Here is a 22,872-nt window from a genome sequence, read left to right as displayed (position 1 = left end):
TGAGGGGTCTAGTTTTTAAAATGGGGTGTTTTATGGGGGTTTCTAATACATAGGCCCCTCAAATCCACTTCAGAACTGAACTGGCACCTTCAAAAAAAGGCTTTTGAAATTTTCTTAAGAATATGAGAAATTGCTGTTTATGTTCTAAACCTTGTAACGTCCAAGAAAAATAAAAGAATGTTCAAAAAACGATGCCAATCTAAAGTAGACATATGGGAAATGTGAACTAGTAACTATTTTGGGTGGTATAACCGTCTGTTTTGCAAGCAGATGCATTTAAATTCTGAAAAATGCTATTTTTTGTAAATTTTCTCTAAATTTTGCAATTTTTCACAAATAAAGACTGAATATATCGACCAAATTTTACCACGAACATGAAGCCCAAAGTGTCACGAGAAAACAATCTCAGAATCGCTTGGATAGGTTTAAGCATTCCGACGTTATTACCACATAAAGTGAAATATGTCAGATTTGAAAAATGGGCTCTGAGCCTTAAAGGCATGGTGTCGCCCCAAAAACATGTTTTTTTTTTTAAATTTAAACATTTAGTGTGTGGGTGATTAAACATTGTTCAAATTTTTTTTATTTTTTTCGCGAGTCAGGAAATATTATAAATTTTTTCAAATTTTTCAAAATTTATAATACTACCCATTTTTGGTCACTAGATGGAGCTGTTTGGAGCTAGTTCCCAAAATTGCAGCATTGCAACATTGGGTTAAAAGCTATCGCTCTAGTGAGCGCTCAGCATCCCCCCCTCCTTTATCCTGGCTAGTGCCGGGATAAACGAGGGGTTTGAAAGGTTTAACCTGCTACACTGTGTGTCGCCATTTTTTGAGGTAACTCACAGTGTAGTAGGTTTACATGCAGTAGTAAACACACACAAACACTAACATACATTGAAATCGCTTACCTGCTCCTGCCGCCGCGGCCCGTCCGCTCCCTTTGCTGCCGCTGTCCCATGTGCACTTGTCCGGAAGCCGCGACCGGAAGTAGTAATATCACTGTCCGGCCGCGACTTCCGGTCCACAGGAAAATGGCGCCGGACGGCGCCAATTTCGAATAGGACTGTGTGGGAGCGGCGCATGCGCAGTTCCCACACAGACGCCGTACACGGCAGTCAATGGGACGGGAGCCGTTCGCAGTCCCTATGGGACTGTGGCTGCCGTGTTCCATGTCTGTGTGTGTCGTTAATCGACACACACAGAAATGGAACAAAAAATGGCAGCCCCCATAGGGAAAAAAAAGTGTGAAAAAAAGAAACAGTAAAACACAAACACACAAATGAAAATAAACGTTTATATTAAGGCACTAACATCTTTAACATATAAATAAAATATTTGTGATGACACTGTTCCTTTAAGGCCCAAACTAGGCTGCGTCCTTAAGGGGTTAAACTAGCTCTCTGATCTGTATGTAAACCAGAAAATATCCTGTTGTAAACCACTAAGAAATACCATCCAAAACGTAAAGGCTAGGTTCACACACAGCATAAGAAATATGCCATGGAACCAGCCTACAAAAATCCACACCAAAATCTGCAATGATATTTTTATGTGTTTCATTCGAATTTCGTTGCGGATTTCACACTTTGCATGGTAAGGAATGAAATCTTTGCAGAATAATCGGAGTAATTTCCGTAACAGATAGGGGATGCTGTGGATTTTATAATATCCATCATGCCTAGAACTAACTGCTGATTTTTAAAAAAAAAAATTTTATGCTGTGAGCAAATGGGGGTTTGTAAAAACGTATTCACTTACATTGTACTGTAATTTTTTCGCGGAATTTTGGGGGAAAAATATTTCTATACAGCCATATTTGTAACATGGGTAAAAAAAAATGTGTGGCTCCGCCCAGTGGGCTATACACTCTGCTGAGTACTCCGCTCTGCCGTTTTAGCCTAGTGTCCATAGGAGGCAGATATGTCCTGCACCGCAGGCAATTCTGCTACGTTTTTTATTTTTATTTATTTTTCAGGTGTAGGGTGCGAGTTCCTCGTGTGTTCTACTTGGTGTCTCCCCTGCGGACGCTGGGCAGAAGGAATTGCCACTCTTTCAGTGGATGACTGCCATTTTGGCGGATGCTCTTCCCACCTCAGTGGATGCCCACCTCTCTGGTGGATGTTCCCCCGCCTTGGTCACCCTTTCCCCTATTATTACCACATCGGCTTTTGAGGATGCTGGATAGCCACACTACGTGTGCGTGTTTTCCGAAGGGGTAACAGGCTGCGCCTGAAGACCACTAACAAGTAAGGCCCCCCCCCACCACCATTAGGAGCTGCTGTGGTGGTGGAGCATTTAGAATGCCATTGGCTTTTGCGACATTATATATAGAGGGTTTTTTTTTTAATTCTGAGGTGTTGTGTCCTATTAATGGCTTTTCTAACACTTATGTGCAGGCATACATACTTTAGCATTATGTTCTGTTTATTACTACAAGCTGCGTTGTTCCGCCGGCAACGCTATTAATTTTGCCCTCCTCTTTGGTTCTCTGCTAGGCCGCAAGGAGGCTCTTCTCCTGCCCGCTCTCCTCCACACTGTTATCGCGTTTTAATTGGTCACCAGGTGGGACCTGAGTCACATGCCCGCCCTGTCCAACCAGCGCAGTGCTGTTTTTCTGTTTTGGCTGGAAGGGAAGGGGTTATTCTGTTTTCCTATCACCGGTAGTGAACACCGTAGTGCACTGAGCGGTGCAAAGAAGTCATACAGCGCTGGAAACATTCCTTTTTCACGGGTGACACGGTACCTAGGGGGTCTGGTAGGATAGCCATTGGCTATGTTTTTTTTTTGTAAAAGACTCATAATATGTTTTCAAAGGGAAAAGCTCCTAAGATCCCAACCCCCCTGCTATTGTAACACACTTTGAGTGTACACGGTGCAGTATTAGGTTTCCATGCGGGCAAGCTGATCCAGGCTGTGTTCAATGCCCTCTGCCTAAACCACCACACGATTCTCCAGCTCCCACGGTTAGGCAAGGAGGCCCTTCTCCTGCCCGCTCTCCTCCACACCGTTATCGCGTTTTAATTGGTCACCAGGTGGGACCTGAATCACATGCCCGCCCTGTCCAACCAGCGCAGTGCTGTTTTTTCTTTTTTGGCGGAAAGGGAAGGGGTTATTCTGTTTTCCTATCACCGGTAGTGAACGCCATAGTACACTGAGCGGTGCAAAGAAGTCATACAGAGCTGGAAACATTCCTTTTTCACGGGTGACACGGTACCTAGGGGGTCTGGTAGGATAGCCATTGGCTATGTTTTTTTTTTGTAAAAGGCTCATAATATGTTTTCAAAGGGAAAAGCTCCTAAGATCCCAACCCCCCTGCTATTGTAACACACTTTGAGTGTACACGGTGCAGTATTAGGTTTCCATGCGGGCAGGCTGACCCAGTCTGTGTTCAATGCCCTCTGCCTAAATCACCACACGATTCTCCAGCTCCCACGGTTAGTGAACCTCCCTCACCCAGGCGGTAGATAATCTCTCCTGCTTCTCCGAGGTCATGGCGGATGCCTTACAACGCCGTTCTCGGCAGTTGTCTCTCCCTTTCTCTTCTCTCTTCTCTCTCTCCTCACCCCGAGGTAGATGCTCCCATGGCCCGGGTTTATGAAAATACTACCTTACCGTTTGCAGATACTTTCCGCCTTAAAGGATCCTGTTGACGCCAAAGTGGAGTCCATGGCAAAAGCCACTTTCAGCTCGGCCGCAGCTTCAGACAGACCCTCTTTTGCAGCATATTGGGTTAGCTTGGCTAGTATTGAACTAGCTACTCAACTACAGGACGCAATTGATTCAGGGGACTCTCGGGTGGATACTTCCCTGCTAGCTGCACAGCTTTTGCAGATGTTTAAATATATCTGACATGTCTCCGTCCAAGCTGCCCAAAGGTCGGCTAAGGCTATGGCTAATGCAGTAGCTGTCCGCAGGGCCATTTAGACTAGGAATTGGGATACTAACACTGCCTCAGGGAAGAAGATTTTCGCCCTTTCATTTGCCCAGGATCTCCTTTTTGGACCTGACCTGGTCCAACTAATTTCTGAGGCTAGAGGAGGAAGGAGCACTTTTCTTCCACAATGTCGTCAAAGACGACGCCCAGTTCCCTCAGTCAGAAGACAAAGATGGTTTTGTTCATTTCGGTACTCGACCCCACGTCAGAGGCCGAACTTACATGACTCCTCTCTTCCAAGCGCAGAGACCATCCTTCTGGTCTAGAAACTCCAGGTAGCCCCGCAACAGACCCGCTAAACCTGCTCTGACACAGTGGGCTTCCACAGCCTGAAAATGTGTCCTCAACCGAGCTTTTCCCTCTGGTGACAAGGCTCGAAGACGCCTGTGTGCAGGAGCTTGTGTCGGCAGGCTACAAAATAGTTTTCTTCTCGCCCTACCAGGCGTTTTTTTACTGTCGACGTCCCCTCGGTGCCCCTCCAGGGCCTAAGCTTTTTCTCAAGCCATTCAAAATCTCCATCAAGGTGTAGTTGTCCCAGTACCAACTGATGGATCTCATTAACACATTTTGGATCTAAAATGTCTTAATCGACATCTGAAGATTCAAAGGTTTTGCATGGAGTCTCTGCAATCGGTGGTCGCTTCCTTGGAGGTCGCCGAGTTCCTGTCCTCAATGGACATCAAGGATGCTTATCTTCATGTTCCCATTGCTCAAGTGCATCAGTGTTTCCTGTGCTTTGCCATAGGTTCCAAGCACTTCCAGTTTGTGGCCCATCTCTTCAGGCTGGCCACGACACCAAGGTCATGGCGTGGCACACATGGCTCTCCTCAGATCCAGGGGGATAGTGGTTATCCCATACTTGGACTATCTTCTCGTGAAGGCACCTTCCAAACCGGACAACTTGGACAGCCTTAACATTACACTGGATTTTTTTTCTCGCAGATTCGGATGGCTGATCAACAGCACCAAGTCATCTCTCCTTCTCAGAGAATGGAGTTTCTAGGGATGGTCCAGGATCCAGAAGAAGCCAGAGTATTCTTACCCAGGGACAAAATCTCTGTCAGGGAGTGACCGTACTCCGCAGGAATGCTCCTTGCTCCATCCGCTTCTCCATCCACATCTTGTGGACGATGGTCTCAACCTTTGAGGCAGACCCATTTGCTCAATTTCACTCCTGATCTCTATAGCTGGCAATTCTGTCTCATTGGGACAAGTCTCCGGACTCCTTGGATCTGATGATCCATCTGCCCCCTTCAGTCAAAAAGGAACTGCCATGGTGGATCATCTCTTAGGGAAAACCCTTCACAACTCTCCAATGGCAAGTCCTCACAACAGACGCAAGTTTGTCCGGCTGGAGGGCGGTCTTTGGCTGCCTCACAGTCCAGGGCACCTGGTCTGACATCAGCATCTTGGAGCTGAGGGCCATATTCCTGGCCCTTACTCACTGGACGTCTCGTCTGAAGGGTCGTCCAGTGCGGATACAGACAGACCACTCTACAGCAAGATACTTTGCTCGGCGAAACAAAATGTCCCAGCAATCTCAACACTGCAATCCCAGGAGTAGACAACTGGAGGCGGATTACCTGAGCCGGGAACGCCTGGATATTTCACTGCTCATCTCCATCACAAGTGCCAGGACTACGTCACCAGAACCAGGGATCCAAGGGCCATAGGAGCCGACAATCTCGTTCTCCCCTGGTCAACATTTAACCTCCTTTATCTTTTTCCTCCCCTTCCACTCCTGCCTCGAGTGCTGAAAATGGTCAAGAGCAAAGGATACCGAGCCATTCTGGTGGCCCCAGACTGGCATCGCATTGCTTGGTACGCGAATCTCATTCTCCTGTTAGCAGACGTCCCGTGGCCACTTCCTCTGCGACACAACCTCCTTTCCCAAGGTCCAATGTTCCACTCTTATTTACCTCGGCTACCTTTGATGGCTTGGCTGTTGAAACCGTGGTTTTGAAGTTCAAAGGTTTCTGTGATCTGGTCATTCAGACCATGATTAAGGCCCGGAAGACTCGCTCCCAAAGGATTAACCATCGCACTTGGTTGAATTATTTTAGGTGGTGAGAATCCCCATCCGTCCCCCCCTCTGCTTTTCTATCCCGCGAATTCTGGCCTTCCTCTGGGTCGGTTTGGATCAGGGACTCAAATTGGCTACTTTAAAGGGGCAGGTTTTAGCCCTATCCTTTTCCAACATATTTTGGCTTTCTGCGCTCCAATTAAGACTTTTTTGTAGGGAGTCGCTCCTCTGGAACCTTGGGATCTCAATCTGGTCCTTGAACCCTTCGAACCTTTTGTGGGTAGTTTGTCTCAGGATCTTATCCAGGAAGGTAGTTTTTCTTGTGGCGATCACCTCTATCTGTAGAGTTTCTGAGCTGGTAGCCTTTTCCTGCAAACATCCGTTTACGGTTTTTCATAGGGACGAGGTGGTGTTCCGTCCAGTGCCATCCTTCCTAAGGTGGTTTCCTCCTTCCATCTTAATGAGGACATTGTCCTTCCTTCGTTTTGTCCTAAACCACCTCATCCATGTGAACGTGCCTTACATTGCTTGGATGTCGTTAGAGCCCTTCTGGTCTACATAGCAGCTACGAAGTCCCCCTGGAAGTCAGACTCTCTATTTGTTCCTGAGGGACCTCGTAAGGGAGCCCAGCTTCAAAGGCCACCATTCCTAGCTGGATACAGTTGGCCGTTAAAAGGGCCTATTCTACTAAGGGTAGGGAACCTCCCTTCCGGGTCACTGCTCATTCTACCAGGGCAGTTGGGGCCTCCTGGGCGGTGCAGCATCAGGCTTCTGCCCTTCAGGTCTGTAAAGCCGCCACCTAGTCCTCGTTACATACTTTTTTGAGATTTTACCGGATCCATTCTTTGGCCTCTGCCGATGCCAGGTTGAGTCGGACGGTGTTGCAAGTATCTGTGGTTTAGGCTGCTCGCATGGCTGATTCTTTTTTTTTTTTTTTTTTTTTCCACCCTAAGGGACTGTTTTAGGACATCCCATGGTACTGTGTACCCCAGTGAATACTGTAACGAGAGAACAAGATTTTTGTACTTGCCAGTAAAATCCCTTTCTCGTTGAATTCACTGGGGGCCACCGGTCCCACCCTATTTCTTCATTGTTACATTTTTGGACTTCTTGAGGTTGCTTTTCTCATTGGAAACGTAGTGTATTAAACCTCTGCTCTCCTACTACTCTTGGTACAAACTGAGGAGCTGAGTGCTCAGCAGAAGGTATAGCCCACTGGGCGGAGCCACACATTCTTTTTATATTTACCTAGTGTCAGCCTCCTAGTGACAGAGGCCTATGCCCATGGTACTTTGTCCCCCAGTGAATTCAATGAGAGAGGTATTTTACTGGTTTGTACAAAAATCCAGTTTTTTTTTCAGTATACATGTTCCATCAGATACTTTGACAGCTGTATTCTCCCCATAGAAGTCAACAGAATACACACACATTAATGAGGATGCAAAGAAAATTATCTGTAATTTGTGCCAGTGTTAAGCAGAGGTCTGCCTGAGCCATTTTTGGCTGGAAATTCCCCTGAGGAATCAAAAACAGGTCCATATTCAGGATCTGTATTACACAGATCTCAAATATGTAGCCCATAGGCTGGTATAGGTCAATGCCGTACTTCCGTGTGCTGTATCACGGAGCTATTCTAACTTAGAAGCATTGCCTCACCAAACAGTGTCACACTTGAGTCCATGAAACGGTTGTGTAAGCACTCCTTGTATCAATGTACAGGGTCTTTGCACACAACATTGCCATGTGCATGAGAGCGTAATCAGAATTGTAGCAATTAAAATGGCCCATTACTATATACAGAGAGGCAAGCATTTTATTAGAAGCATACAGCCTTTTCCATGCAATGCTGTATAACGCATCGTATTTCCCTGTAGAAGCACTATTCTAGGAGAGCATTGTACAGGATCTATATGGTACAGTACTTGTAGTGTGAATTTTGGCTCACAGTACTCAATACAGAGCCATATTCAGCACAATTCTTATGGGTGGCGGACATATTTTGTCCGTGAAGCGCTTCAAACAGATTTTCTATAGGTGAATACAGTAAGCTACGTATTGAAAAATGTGCATGTGGTGAAACTTTTTTGCAGAATGTCAGAGGTAAAAAAAAGACCTCCAAAGAAAGACATTGGCTCAATATTCGGCAACTACTCCATATTAACAGAATGCGGAGTAAACCTATGCAAGTGTGACTGAGGCCATAATAGATTGCTTTGGGGGCCATACTGTTGCATGTTCCATCACATGATATATTACGGATGTATTCTCTAGAAGAATTCTTTATAGGGGAGAATACAATACCATATATGAAGGCGCCATATGGCGGCACAGAGTGTGTCTACGGCTATACCCCGTTTGCTGCTGTACTGGGTCTTTTGGTGTGTACATAAGCCCTGAGGTTGTGAGTATTTTATGAATCGGCTATCACACACAACCACCCAAGTCATCTTAACACTAAATGTGATCAGTTACCTGAAAACTGTACTATGCATACAATGCTTTACTCTGTGCTTCATTTCAGCTCTGCAGTTGCATCTTCCTCCACATCAAATAAATTTGCAAATGATGGCAGCTTCTTACAACAGTTTCTAAAGTTACAGAAAGAAAAGACAGGCCCAGGTGAGTTAGTTGCTTGTATATTAAATTGTGATATATATTATTACTATTTATTATCATAAAAGGATATTGTAGACTCCTGCTATAAGGATATTAAAGGGAACCTGTCATCTACATTCAGCTAAAGAGGAAGGGTTATCACAGCATCGGAGATATAGAATAAATGCAATGTCTGTAACTACATTAAGCTCCCCTCAGTGAGAGAAGCATAATTTAGATGGCAGGTTCCCTTTAAAAGGAATCTCTCACCAACCAGGCTTATGCTGCTCTATCTGAGGTCAGCATTAAAGGAGCACTCTGGCAATTGTTTTGCACATATCATACTAACTTACCAACAATATTCTAGCAGTGTCATTTTGTTTCTTCCCTCTGTTTCTGCTCTGTTGCATCTATACGTTTTGAAGCCTTTCATTATGGGCAGCTGTGTCATGTGACCTCAGTCTGACCACCAGAATAGACCATGCTCTTATGTGCTGACAGGTGGTCATTTCTCCTGTGTGTAAATGACTAAAAGTCTAAATTACATAATCACCAATCAAATGCCTTCTGGTCCCCCATGCATATAGTGCTGCTGAAGAGATCTTTTCTCCCCTATCTAAGGGAGCAGGAATGCAGTGATATAATAGGTGTGTCCATACAATGATTAACTGCAGAGTTATAACCACCCCTACCCCCTGACTCACCCGAACTGCCTATACTATCTGTGGAGTGCTGTGTGCAGGGAGTCTAGTGTATTTCTATGAGATGCTGCTTCTCACTGCCTCCTCTGTAAAAACTGACATAAGGAGGAGACAGACTAAACTGCATCACATTGGAAACACTGGGACTCTGCAGTGTGAGGACAGTAGTTCTTGGTCACTGATTTATCTCTTGCTGCGGTTAGACTTAAAGCAGAGCAAGTGCAGTGTGATTAGACTCCACCCCCTCTGCCTCTGCAAAGCCAGAAGCTACATGGGAAATGTAGGCTGCATTAAGGCTGGGTTCCCATGGGTTGGATACGCTGTGTAAAGGCTTTCTAAATCTCATCCACTTTGCTGGTACTGGAATTGTTGCGGAATTTTCGCACAGTGTTCCATTGCGGAAATTCCTCAGCGTTTACGCTACGTGGGAACCCGGCCTAAGGGCACCATATCAGAGCTGAAGCAGGAACCAACATGGCAGACAACCCATAAATGGCACATTATCTAAAACATGCATAAACAAGAGCCTCTATGTTATTCTTTAATAATAGCCTATGCTGCACTGTAGAGGTAAATAAAAAATTGCTGGAGTGTTTATTTGAATAGTGACAGAGACCCTGATTCCAGTTGTGTGTCACTTACTTTTTAATATTTCCTTGTTTTTATAAAATTCCTGTTTATCTCCTGCCTCGCAAGCTGTTTGTTTTCAGGAGCTGTGGTTCCCCCCACCCCCACGCTGCTAATTGACAGCTTTCTCCCCATACTGTGGTGCATAGGGAGAAAGCTGTTAATCGGCACTGGATGGGCGAGAAGAGCTGCAGCTCGTGAATATTTAGCGCGATCACATCACTGAGAGAACTCCTTGCTTGGCTTGTGCTGCAGCAGATAAACAGGAATTTTATGAAAACAAGTGAATATTACAAAGTGAGTGACACACCGCTGGAATCAGGGTCTCTAGCACTACGTTATGCTGCTCTTTCATAGGGCAGCATAAACGTGGTGACAGTCTCTTTAAGTCACATAAACATCACAAAAGTTTGAACAGCACATTCCAACAAAATGAAACAAAACGTGTATGCAGGTGCAAGAATGCCTGTGACTGCAAACCTATACAGCAACACAATGGCGACCGCACGCTGCGAACATTAATGCCACCTAAGCCACTAAATATAAATAAATATGCATTACTGCTAAATCTATTTACAATAGGGAGGTTCTTAGCGCACATTTTGATCAAATTGTGTGAGCCCACCTGCCACGAAAAGGCGAGCTCTATGAGGTGGGAACCTACGCTGCACATACACCAAGAACAGATCTCGCGAGATTACGCTGTAGATGACCGGTTACAACGAGATTACGCTTCCTCTGCTGTAACTACCATAGAAACAGTAACGAAGTGCAGAGATTGTGAATAGACATCCCGTGGAATGTGTATTCACTGTCTAAACACTTCAGTATCGTTAATGTGTTAGTATAAGACAGCACATAGCGATCTAAAAGGATCCCTATGCGCTGACTAAATTAATGGAGAGGAGTGCATGAGGCTGATTGGTCAGCGTCATACACTCCTCTACAACGCCCACTTGGTTTAAAGTAAAAACACGCCCACTTGGGCATTAAGCAACTCATTAGCATAAATCTAAAATCGCTAATAACGTGGTGAAAACAGATAGATAGTTTTTTTTAAAAATAAAAAGCACTGCTGTCACCTACATTATAGCGCCCATCTACTTATGTAGGAGATAGGGCACTTATAATGTGGTGACAGAGCCTCTTGAAAGGAAGGGTGTCGCGAAAAAATTTTTTTTTCGATAAATGTGCTTTTAGTGTTTTATTTAAAAAAAGTTTCTTTATTTGTGTGTTTGTGTTTAACTTTTTTTTTTTTTCCAAACTTTTTCTTCTCTATGGGGGCTGCCATTTTTTTTTTCATCTCTGTATGTGTCGATTAACGACACATACAGACATGGAATACGGCACATACAGCCCCATAGACAATGCGAACGGGAGCCGTTCCATTGACTATGCTGTACGCCGTCTGTGTGGGAACGGCGCATGCGCCGCTCCCACACAGTCCAAATGTAAGGTCTTCAGCCGAGCGACATCCGGCGCCTTTTTCTTGTGGACCGGAACCCGCGGCCGGACAGGAAGATGACTACTTCCGGTTGCGGCTTCCGGGCATGTGTTCAGAAGCAAGCGGAGGGAGCAGACGAACCGGAGGGAGAGGCGGCGGCAGGAGCAGGTAAGTCATGTTTATGTATGTTTTGTGTTATAACCACTGTATGTAAGCCTACTACACTGTGTATTCGCTCAAAAAATGGCGGCACACAGTGTAGGAGGCTTGAACATTCAATCCCCCTCTTTTCTCCTAGCACTAGCCAGGATAAGGGAGGGGGGATTCTGTGAGCTCACTACAGCGTGTGTGTTTACACCAAATTTGCAGCATAAAGCAATGTGGTTGCTTTACCACATGCCAATGCTGCAATCTTGGAAATTGCTCCCTCTAGTGATCAGCACAGGGAAATGTTATAAATTAGAATCTAATTTATAATATTTCCTGACTTGTGAAAAAATAAAAAAAAATTATAACAATGTCTAATCATGTATACACTAACTGTTTAACTAAAAAAAATATGTCAACATTTTCTAGCGACACATTCCCTTTAAAGTTGTCTGCTTTTTGCCTTAATTATTGTTTAACCCCTTCACGACTGCCATATGGCTATATACGTTCTAACTGCTGATGCCCAGTACAGTTAGCACGCGTCTAGACATTTGCAGCGTGCATCTGGGGTTTAAAGAGGCTCTGTCACCAGATTTTGCAACCCCTATCTCCTATTGCAGCAGGTCGGCGCTGCAATGGAGATAAGAGTAACGTTTTTTTTTTAAAAAAAACAAGCATTTTTGGCCAAGTTATGACCGTTTTTATATTTATGTAAATGAGGCTTTCTAAAGTACAACTGGGCGTGTTTAAAGTAAAAGTACAACTGGGCGTGTATTGTGTTCGTTACATCGGGGCGTTTTTACTTCTTTTACTAGCTGGGCGTTGTGTATAGAAGTATCATCCACTTCTCTACACAACGCCCAGCTTCTGGCAGTGCAAAGACACAGCGTGTTCTCGAGAGATCACGCTGTGACGTCACTTCCCCAGGTCCTGCATCGTGTCGGACGAGCGAGGACACATCGGCACCAGAGGCTACAGTTGATTCTGCAGCAGCATCGGCGTTTGCAAGTAAGTCGATGTAGTTACTTACCTGCAAACGCTGATGCAGAATCAACTGTAGCCTCTGGTGCCGATGTGTCCTCGCTGATCCGACACGATGCAGGACCTGGGGCAGGAAGTGAGTGACGTCACAGCGTGATCTCTCGAGAATACGCTGTGTGTCTGCACTGCCAGAAGCTGGGCGTTGTGAAGAGAAGTGGATGATACTTCTATACACAACGCCCAGCTAGTAAAAGAAGTAAAAACGCCCCGGTGTAACGAACACAATACACGCCCAGTTGTACTTTTACTTTAAACACGCCCAGTTGTACTTTAGAAAGCCTCATTTACATAAATATAAAAATGGTCATAACTTGGCCAAAAATGCTAGTTTTTTAAAAAAAACAAAAAACTTTACTCTTATCTACATTGCAGCGCCGATCTGCTGCAATAGGAGATGGGGGTTGCAAAATCTGGTGACAGAGCCTCTTTAATGTGTGCAGAAGCTGCTTCAGCGTGAGCAGCTTTGCACTAATCTATGTGTCGGCTCTCCTTACAAGTGCCGAAACCTCTTTGACTTAGTTTTATAAAACAAACGTGTTTTTTTAATGAAACTAAACTTACAAGTGCAGCCGCTGCTCACAATGTAGCAGTCTGCACTTATCTCTCTGTCCAGTGTGTCAACACCTCCCCCCCGTCCTTCTCCCTTCTGCCCAGAGATAACGGAGTGTGCTCGTTATCTGAGCAGATAAGGTACCGAAAGTTTTGTTTTAACTCTTCAGTCTAGGCTATGTTCACACGGAGTATTTTGGGGGAGGAATATCTGCCTCAAAATTCCGTTTAGAACTTTGAGGCAGATATTCCTCTCCCTGCACGCCGATTTTCGCGGCGATTATCGCGCCGTTTTTCGCCCACGGCCATTGAGCGCCGCGGGCATAAAACAGCGAGAAATGCGCTTTCTCCTGCCTCCCATTGAAGTCAATGGGAGGTTAGAGGCGGAAGCGCCCGAAGATAGGGCATGTCGCTTCTTTTTCCCGCGAGGCAGTTTTACTGCTCGCGGGAAAAAGACGCCGACGCCTCCCATTGAAATCAATGGGAGGCGTTCTCGGGCCGTTTTTGCCGAGTTTTGCGACGCGGTTTCCGCGTCAAAAAACTCGGCTAAATACCCCGTGTGAACATAGCCTTATTTAGGCCCCATGCCCACTTCAGTTTTTTCCTTCAGGGTGCTATCCGTTTTTGTCACTGATAGCACCCTGAACCCATTCATTTCAATGAGGCCATGCACACTACAGTTTTTTTGACGGTCCGTTGCTCCGTTCCGATCCAAAGTAGAGCATGTCCTACTTTGGTCCAGGATTCCGTGACCGTGAGGCCCATGCAAGTCAATGGGGCCGTCAAAAAAACTGAAGGCATCCGTGTGCCGTCCGTGTGTGACGGAACCGTTGCCTAGCAACCGCCGGACGGGCAGTAAAACATAAATACAACCGAAATATTACACTAATCGGCAGCCACTTGTCTCTATCAATCACTGATAGAGAAAAGAGGCTGCAGATTAAAAATAAAATAAAAATCAGTTCATACTTACCCGGTCGTTGTCTTGGTGACGAGTCCCTCTTCTTCCTCCAGTCCGACCTTCCAGAATGACGCGGCAGCCTGTGATTGGCTGCAGAGGCCGCTGCAGCCTGTGATTGGCTGCAGAGGCGGTCACGTGGGATGAAGCGTCATCCATGGAGGCCGGCCTTCTGACGTCATCCTGACGTGCGTGACTGCCACTACAGCCGGTGATTGGCTGCAGTGGCAACATGGATGAAACGTCATCGCTGGAGGCTGGACAGGAGGAAAGTAAGTATAAATTATTTTTTTTTACATTAAAATTGTATTTTCCGCGCGCCGAGCATGGTACTGTCAAGGGGGCTGAAAGTTACCGGCGATCAGTGCAGCCCATTAACTCTTTCAGCACCCTGGACAGTACCATGCTCGGCGCACCGAAACGGAGACACGGAGTGCACACGGGATTGCACACGGCCGACAAAACGGACACACGGATCCGTCAAAAACGGCCGTGAAAACCGTGTCGGAAGTGTGCTGGAGGCTTTATTCTCTCTCCTGGATCCCCTGTGAGAGGAGAGTGACGACGGCTAACTGTTACAGAGCTGCAAGTGTGAGTGTGTGTGTGTGTGTGTGTGTGTGTGTGTGTGTGTGTGTGTGTATGTATATATATATATATATATATATATATATACACACACACACACACACACACACACACACTACATAACATTGGTGTGTATATATATAAAAAAAGATTACAAATGTTTTTTTTTTTCTCATAATAAAAATTTACATCATGGAATTAATTCCACTAATCTAGAAAATTAAAGCCTCATAAGTCTTGCAAAAAAACAAAGTAAAAATAGTTAGAATATCCAAAGTGGTTGAAAAGATATTATCGTTTAAAAAAGTGCATATCAGAAACTGAAAATTTGACCTGGAGACAGGGGTATCAATGACCCTTGGTCATGAAAAGGTTAAGTCAGTCAATACGATTTTGCACCTTCAAAGTGGTGGGTATGTTGTCTAAATCAAATTGTATGAAACACAAATAATCCATTCTAATTCAAGATTGTAGTGGAACAAAACAGGAAAAACACCATACTTTTTTTTTAATACTTTTGCATAGCTCTGTACATATGCACAATATCGACTCCTACCATTATTTTACATGCAGCAATTGGCAAAAAGTCATCACCAAGATAGCAATATTAATACAATTGCAGTGCCTTCAAATCAGTGATTCCAGCAATTTGATATAACTGGCCCAGTTATAGTTTAGATTTTAGGTATGTTTTCCAAACTATAGACAACACTTTTAGCTCTTTTACACAGACCAATTTTAGTTAGGTGCCTTTATTATCAGTTAGACCAGTGGTAGGCAACTTTAGTTGGGTGGAGACCTACTGTTGTAACTCGGGAGGGTTTTGAAATCTACTTGGTACCGTGTTGATACAGGACCATAGTGGGTGAATGGTCTCAACATATTTAGGGGCTATTGCTAGGGGTTATTATTGCTAGGGTTTTAAAACACTGTCCCTGGATGGATATGACTTTTTAATTAAATTTTGTGCTACAGAACATACAGGAGAATATAGTACTGATCAGACGCAGTAACAGGTAAAATACACAAATACATACAGTGGCTCACGGGTGATGTCTTTTCTGATTGGAGTCCTTCTTATTTAGAATCTTTCCTCATCCATTCAGCCCCGACTGCTATGAACGCTTTTTCTGTTCATGACTCCTCTCTGTAAGGTTTACTTTCCAGACATCTTCGGTTCCTCCCTTTTCCATCATCCCCACCATCTCAGCATAAACTCCGCAATCCTGGTGTTCTAACAGTGTCATTTGCTGCTACCCCTAATACTGTGCCTGCTGTGCTGCCCAGTGCCCCCAAATGCAGTACTGCAGAGATAAGTGATATTACTTTAGTCACCCCTAAAATAATATTGCCGCACAGATAATGCCCCCAAAATAATAGTGGCTCCTAAAATAATCGTGAACAGAAATTGCCCAACAGTAATTACTGCCACAAATAGCGCCCCAGAAATAATTATGTACAGAGTGACTGTAATTAGTGCCACACACAGTACCCCCACCAATAATTGTGCCAAGCAGATAGTGCCCCGACCGTATTAGTTCCCTTAATTACTATACCAGAATGCCCAGTCATATTGCCTAGAAACGTGCTCCCAACAGTAAGTTCCCACATAGTATCCCTCAAAATAATTGTGCTAACTGGCGTGCCCCAACGGTAATCGTGCCAACAGTGTCCCTCAAAATAACCATGCCAAGCTCAGTTCTCCCAAAGTCCCCTCAACATTAATTGTTGAGGGGACCCCCAAAAATAATTGTGCCAAAGCAGAGGTCTCCTATAGAGCCCCCAACATTAATAGTGCTCCATATGTTTCTCTAAGTGCCCGCTGAAAGTAATAGTGCCTAACCCGGTGTACCAAAAACGACAGTATATAAAATGTCTCGCCTAGCCCCGTTACCACATTGCACACAGCAATGCAGGCTATAGGCCCCTTCTGGCTTTTAATGGAGGTATTTATTGTGTCGACTGCTATGTTTTGGAGTGATAGGAGTTCTAAGTTTCATCTGAGATCCTCAGTTTGTGTATGTGTCATCGCATGCTGCAACAGTATTCCGGCGGGTCAGCTGATTGCTAGTGCAAACTATGTAACAGGAAATCTATTAGAATTTATCATCTGTGGTCTGCAAGAATTTGAATGGAAATGATCCATGTACAATGGTTATAGGTGTCATAGAAGCGTTTTACAGTTCTGAATACTCTCTCTTTTAATTTTTAAAGAAAATTCAACAGCGAGTTCTAGTGGCAGCTCATCAGCTACTCAGAAGAAGCCGCTTCTAATAGGAAAAAGGCATGGGTCCTCTGTGGAGAGCATGCTCAACCAAATGAAGTCCTGTACTCGTACTAAGCAAACACCCAAGCTGAATCGTAGCACTGTTTTTAAATCCCCTGAGGATGATGATGACGACGACGAGGACTATGAGCAGTGGTTAGAAATAAAAAGTAAGTTGCAAAAGGACAGGTGATTTAGTGTGGTGTAGTAATAATAGTGATACAGCAGCAGTAGTAGTAAATAATCATGTTACCTGCAGGAGTTATTGAAATTGAGATTTTTCATGGAGGACTTTCTTGATGTAGGGTGATTATTTTTATACAGTACATTACACAATATATGGTAATTTGCATGAACACTAAATCAATTTTCCTAAAAAGAGCTGGAAAGAGTTAGATTACCATAGCCAGCCAATAAAAGCTTTGAATGAAGTATCTCTAAGGCTGGCTTCACACGACCTATTTTCAGATGTAATTACAGCCTCGGATTACGTCTGAAAAAACGGCTCCAATACGTCCGCAAACATCTGCCCATTACAATGTACTGTGCCGACGACCTGTCATTTTACGCGTCACTGTCAAAAGACGGCTCGTAAAATTACAGCCTCGTCATAAGAAGTACAGGACACTTCTTGGGACGCAATTGGAGCCGTTTTTCATTTACTCCAATGAAGAACAGCTCCAAATTACGTCCGTAAAAGACGCCCCGCAAAACGAGAGTACGAGCAATTACGTCTGAAATTCAGGAGGTTTTCTCCTGAAAACCGCTTAGTAATTTCAGACGTAATTGCAGTTATCGTGTGCACATAACCTAAGAAGTAAGGCAATTCATAGAATAATGAGCATCCATGCAGTCACGTAAAAAGATGCCGCCATGTAAAATGTATGGGAAAAAAAGCTTAAACATCTACACCTCTAGGAAAAAATATATATGTGTGTGTGTATATATATCTGTATCATATTACCTATCCGTCTTTAATGGGATTATAGAATATAGACTCAAAGATCGGACATTATCTTAAAAATATTAATATTATCTGTCCTAGAATTATGTGACACAAACCAATCCTCTGTAGATCTTAAAATAAGCAGTCCTAGTTGAGTATGGTCTACAGTCTGTGTCCTGAACCTAGCAAATGAAATAGCTACTTGTAATTTTCTAAAGAGAGAACAGTGTTTCGGTATTATGTGGCATAACTTAGGTTTACATGTAGACGTGTAGGGAACCTGTCCCCTAGTTCATGCTGCCCTCTCGGAGAGCAGTGACAGGCACGCTGTTTTGAAGAGTGTGTCTAATGTATGAATATGCTCTCGTTTTGACTAAACGTACGTTTTATTAGTTGCAGCGGGCTGTGATTCTGCAGTCTGGCATATTCATGAGCTGCTGTTCGCTGGTGCACTTTTCTAGATGACATTAAATGCATATATACATTGTGATGTAGAAGGTTCAGAAGTTGTTGGTCAGAGAAAATGATGCATAACATACAGTGTGGAGGGATGCTGGCCACGAGGGCTGACCATTAAGCATTTGATGCTCTCTCATTCCTGCCTTGTTCCCTTCCTTTCCTTTGCCTTGGTACTCTTCCTAGCAGTTAAATGCCTGTTGACTGTTTGCTGTGTGAATTGAATCCCAGTACTGACAGCCTGCTTAAAGTTTCACCCCCAGAGGACTCAGAAACACGCAAAGTGGTGGAGCAGTTGGCTCGATTTGTAGCTGAAGGGGGCAGAGAGCTGGAAAAAATGGCAATGGAAGACTACAAGGACAATCCATCTTTTGGGTGAGTTTGAAACGAGTGTTTGCATAATGTAGGTTCAAGACTTTTGACCTACTAATTCTAAAACCATTGTGAGATTGACTAAAATATGGCCATCTGTGTCATCAAATGCTATTTTCTACCACAAACATTGATAGCCTATTGCTGGTATCTGCCATTAATGTCTGCATTGGCTGGGACACCCATCAATCTTTGGCGGGTAGGAGCTGCAGTTGTGGGTAAGGCACAGCGACTCCTTCGGCTTTTCTTGCTGATGCTGCGTGACTCCTAACTAGGCTGCGTAGGAACGGCAACTTCGCACTATTCACCTGAATGGGGCTGTGTTGAATTTCTCACAACTCCGTGTCTGGTCAGGGCTGGCACAGTGTCAGAGAGAAGCCTTCGAGGTTGCGACCCTGTCATTGTATACAACGGCAGTGGAAATCCTCTTGCAGAGCCCAAATATCTATAATCGAGCTGGACCAATTATAATTCTGCAGGCCCGGTTTTGCCTTCCAGCTCCCCTCGCTCCCTACAGTGCCTGCTGACCAGAGTGTGTGCCCCCCCCCCATCGTTCTCTATGCAATGTGTAAGGCACACCACATATCTTGTATGGACTAGATATGCTGGGTCTTAGAAAATCCTGACCGTCTCTGTAATGTAAGAACCAAGGATGTATTTTTTTCTAGAGCTACTATGGCAGCGCCCTTTACAGGGGAATGTAATGTAACATTCCTGCCCTGACGACCCAAAACTATATGTGACGTATCAAAATGAACATATTTTAGTGCAACCATATGCTACTGAAAATGTAAATAGTAAAACAAAATACTTTTATATTCTTGTTTTGTACATTTGAATATATTTGGAAGTTGGAAATATTCATTGTGGACAAGCCAAATAATTACAGTATTAATCAGTAGAATTCAAGCATCCAATAGCGAGGAAATTCCAATATTTTGGCACTTGTTTCATAGACGCTGTTGAATGATATGGAGTTTTAGGTGATACTCAGAGCTGTGATCTGTGACTGCAGCATAGAAGTTTATGTTCAAATGGTATTCCTAATGTACAATTCCTTTTTCTGCAGATTTCTGCATGATCAGAACAGCCCAGAGTTTCTGTATTACCGAAAGAAGATAGCGGAATATAAACTAAAAAGTCAAAGACAGAAAACTGCACCAAGTAAAAGTTTGTGCACTTGTGTTTTTTTTTAAATATGTGTCTTACAAGTTTTTTCCAATTGTCTGCCGTATGTAGATAGACATACAAGTAAGGCTCGCCGATTTATGACCTAAATCAAAATCGCAACTAATTGATCATGTAACTTCGATCACGATTAATGAACGATTATTTAGGCCACACTCCTTTTTACATGCCACCACCCCCCTACTTGCATGCCATGCCATTGAGTTATTCTATATCCCCCTGAGCCTGCAGTATACTACTTTATATAGTATACCCCCTGACATAACCACCACACAGTATAATGCCCCCATAGCTGCCCTTCACACAGTATAATGCCCCCATAGCTGCACTCCACACAGTATAATGTCCCCATAGCTGCCCTCCACACAATATAATGCCCCCATAGCTGCCCTCCACACAGTATAATGTCCCCATAGCTGCACTCCACACAGTATAATGTCCCCATAGCTGCCCTCCACACAGTATAATGTCCCCATAGCTGCCCTTCACACAGTATAATGCCCCCATAGCTGCCCTTCATACAGTATAATGTCCCCATAGCTGCCCTTCACACAGTATAATGTCCCCATAGCTGCCCTTCACACAGTATAATGTCCCCATAGCTGCCCTTCACACAGTATAATGCCCCCATAGCTGCCCTCCACACAGTATAATGCTCCCATAGCTGCCCTCCACACAGTATAATGTCCCCATAGCTGCCCTTCACACAGTATAATGTCCCCATAGCTGCCCTTCACACAGTATAATGTCCCCATAGCTGCCCTTCACACAGTATAATGCCCCCATAGCTGCCCTCCACACAGTATAATGCTCCCATAGCTGCCCTCCACACAGTATAATGCCCCCATAGCTGCACTCCACACAGTATAATGTCCCCATAGCTGCCCTCCACACAGTATAATGTCCCCATAGCTGCACTCCACACAGTATAATGTCCCCCATAGCTGCACTCCACACAGTATAATGTCCCCATAGCTGCACTCCACACAGTATAATGCCCCCATAGCTGCCCTCCACACAGTATAATGTCCCCATAGCTGCACTCCACACAGTATAATGTCCCCATAGCTGCCCTCCACACAGTATAATGTCCCCATAGCTGCCCTTCACACAGTATAATGCCCCCATAGCTGCCCTTCATACAGTATAATGTCCCCATAGCTGCCCTTCACACAGTATAATGTCCCCATAGCTGCCCTTCACACAGTATAATGCCCCCATAGCTGCCCTCCACACAGTATAATGCTCCCATAGCTGCCCTCCACACAGTATAATGTCCCCATAGCTGCCCTTCACACAGTATAATGTCCCCATAGCTGCCCTTCACACAGTATAATGTCCCCATAGCTGCCCTTCACACAGTATAATGCCCCCATAGCTGCCCTCCACACAGTATAATGCTCCCATAGCTGCCCTCCACACAGTATAATGCCCCCATAGCTGCACTCCACACAGTATAATGTCCCCATAGCTGCCCTCCACACAGTATAATGTCCCCATAGCTGCACTCCACACAGTATAATGTCCCCCATAGCTGCACTCCACACAGTATAATGTCCCCATAGCTGCACTCCACACAGTATAATGCCCCCATAGCTGCCCTCCACACAGTATAATGTCCCCATAGCTGCACTCCACACAGTATAATGTCCCCATAGCTGCCCTCCACACAGTATAATGTCCCCATAGCTGCCCTTCACACAGTATAATGCCCCCATAGCTGCCCTTCACACAGTATAATGTCCCCATAGCTGCCCTTCACACAGTATAATGCCCCCATAGCTGCCCTCCACACAGTATAATGCTCCCATAGCTGCCCTCCACACAGTATAATGTCCCCATAGCTGCCCTTCACACAGTATAATGTCCCCATAGCTGCCCTTCACACAGTATAATGTCCCCATAGCTGCCCTTCACACAGTATAATGCCCCCATAGCTGCCCTCCACACAGTATAATGCTCCCATAGCTGCCCTCCACACAGTATAATGTCCCCATAGCTGCCCTTCACACAGTATAATGTCCCCATAGCTGCCCTTCACACAGTATAATGTCCCCATAGCTGCCCTTCACACAGTATAATGCCCCCATAGCTGCCCTCCACACAGTATAATGCTCCCATAGCTGCCCTCCACACAGTATAATGTCCCCATAGCTGCCCTTCACACAGTATAATGTCCCCATAGCTGCCCTTCACACAGTATAATGCCCCCATAGCTGCACTCCACACAGTATAATGCCCCCATAGCTGCACTCCACACAGTATAATGTCCCCATAGCTGCACTCCACACAGCATAATGCCCCCATAGCTGCCCTTCACACAGTATAATGTCCCCATAGCTGCCCTTCACACAGTATAATGCACCCATAGCTGCACTCCACACAGTATAATGTCCCCATAGCTGCCCTTCACACAGTATAATGTCCCCATAGCTGCCCTCCACACAGTATAATGCCCCCATAGCTGCACTCCACACAGTATAATGTCCCATAGCTGCACTCCACACAGTATAATGCCCCCATAGCTGCCCTCCACACAGTATAATGTCCCCATAGCTGCCCTCCACACAGTATAATGCCCCCATAGCTGCCCTTCACACAGTATAATGTCCCCATAGCTGCCCTTCACACAGTATAATGTCCCCATAGCTGCCCTTCACACCGTATAATGCCCCCATAGCTGCACTCGACACAGTATAATGTCCCCATAGCTGCCCTTCACACAGTATAATGTCCCCATAGCTGCACTCCACACAGTATAATGCCCCCATAGATGCCCCCACACAGTATAATGTCCCCCATAGCTGTCCCCACACCGTATAATGCCCCCATAGCTGCACTCCACACCGGATAATGCCCCCATAGCTGCACTCCACACCGTATAATGCCCCCCATAGCTGCACTCCACACCGTATAATGCCCCCCATAGCTGCACTCCACACAGTATAATGTCCCCATAGCTGCACTCCACACAGTGTAATGCCCCCATAGCTGCACTCCACACAGTATAATGCCCCCATAACTGACCCACACAG

At 44.9% G+C, this 22,872-nt stretch overlaps 1 protein-coding gene across 2 annotated transcripts in view; it reads left to right on the top strand.

Moving 5' to 3' along the window:
- Window positions 1-22,872, top strand: part of SUGP1 (SURP and G-patch domain containing 1) — a 91,611-nt gene that overhangs the window by 26,269 nt on the left and 42,470 nt on the right. Inside the window, exons 3-6 of one of the 2 annotated variants that reach the window (XM_075825494.1) lie at window positions 8,481-8,578; window positions 16,824-17,045; window positions 18,529-18,652; window positions 19,719-19,813. In XM_075825494.1, coding sequence (XP_075681609.1) covers window positions 8,481-8,578; window positions 16,824-17,045; window positions 18,529-18,652; window positions 19,719-19,813 — 539 coding nt within the window. Of the gene's footprint in view, window positions 1-8,480; window positions 8,579-16,823; window positions 17,046-18,528; window positions 18,653-19,718; window positions 19,820-22,872 lie in introns of both variants that reach the window. The other variant, XM_075825493.1, reaches the window with a different exon arrangement.

Source organism: Rhinoderma darwinii, chromosome 1, assembly GCF_050947455.1.
Source record: "Rhinoderma darwinii isolate aRhiDar2 chromosome 1, aRhiDar2.hap1, whole genome shotgun sequence".
NCBI lineage: Eukaryota > Metazoa > Chordata > Amphibia > Anura > Rhinodermatidae > Rhinoderma > Rhinoderma darwinii.
This window is presented reverse-complemented; position numbering and strand designations above follow the sequence as displayed.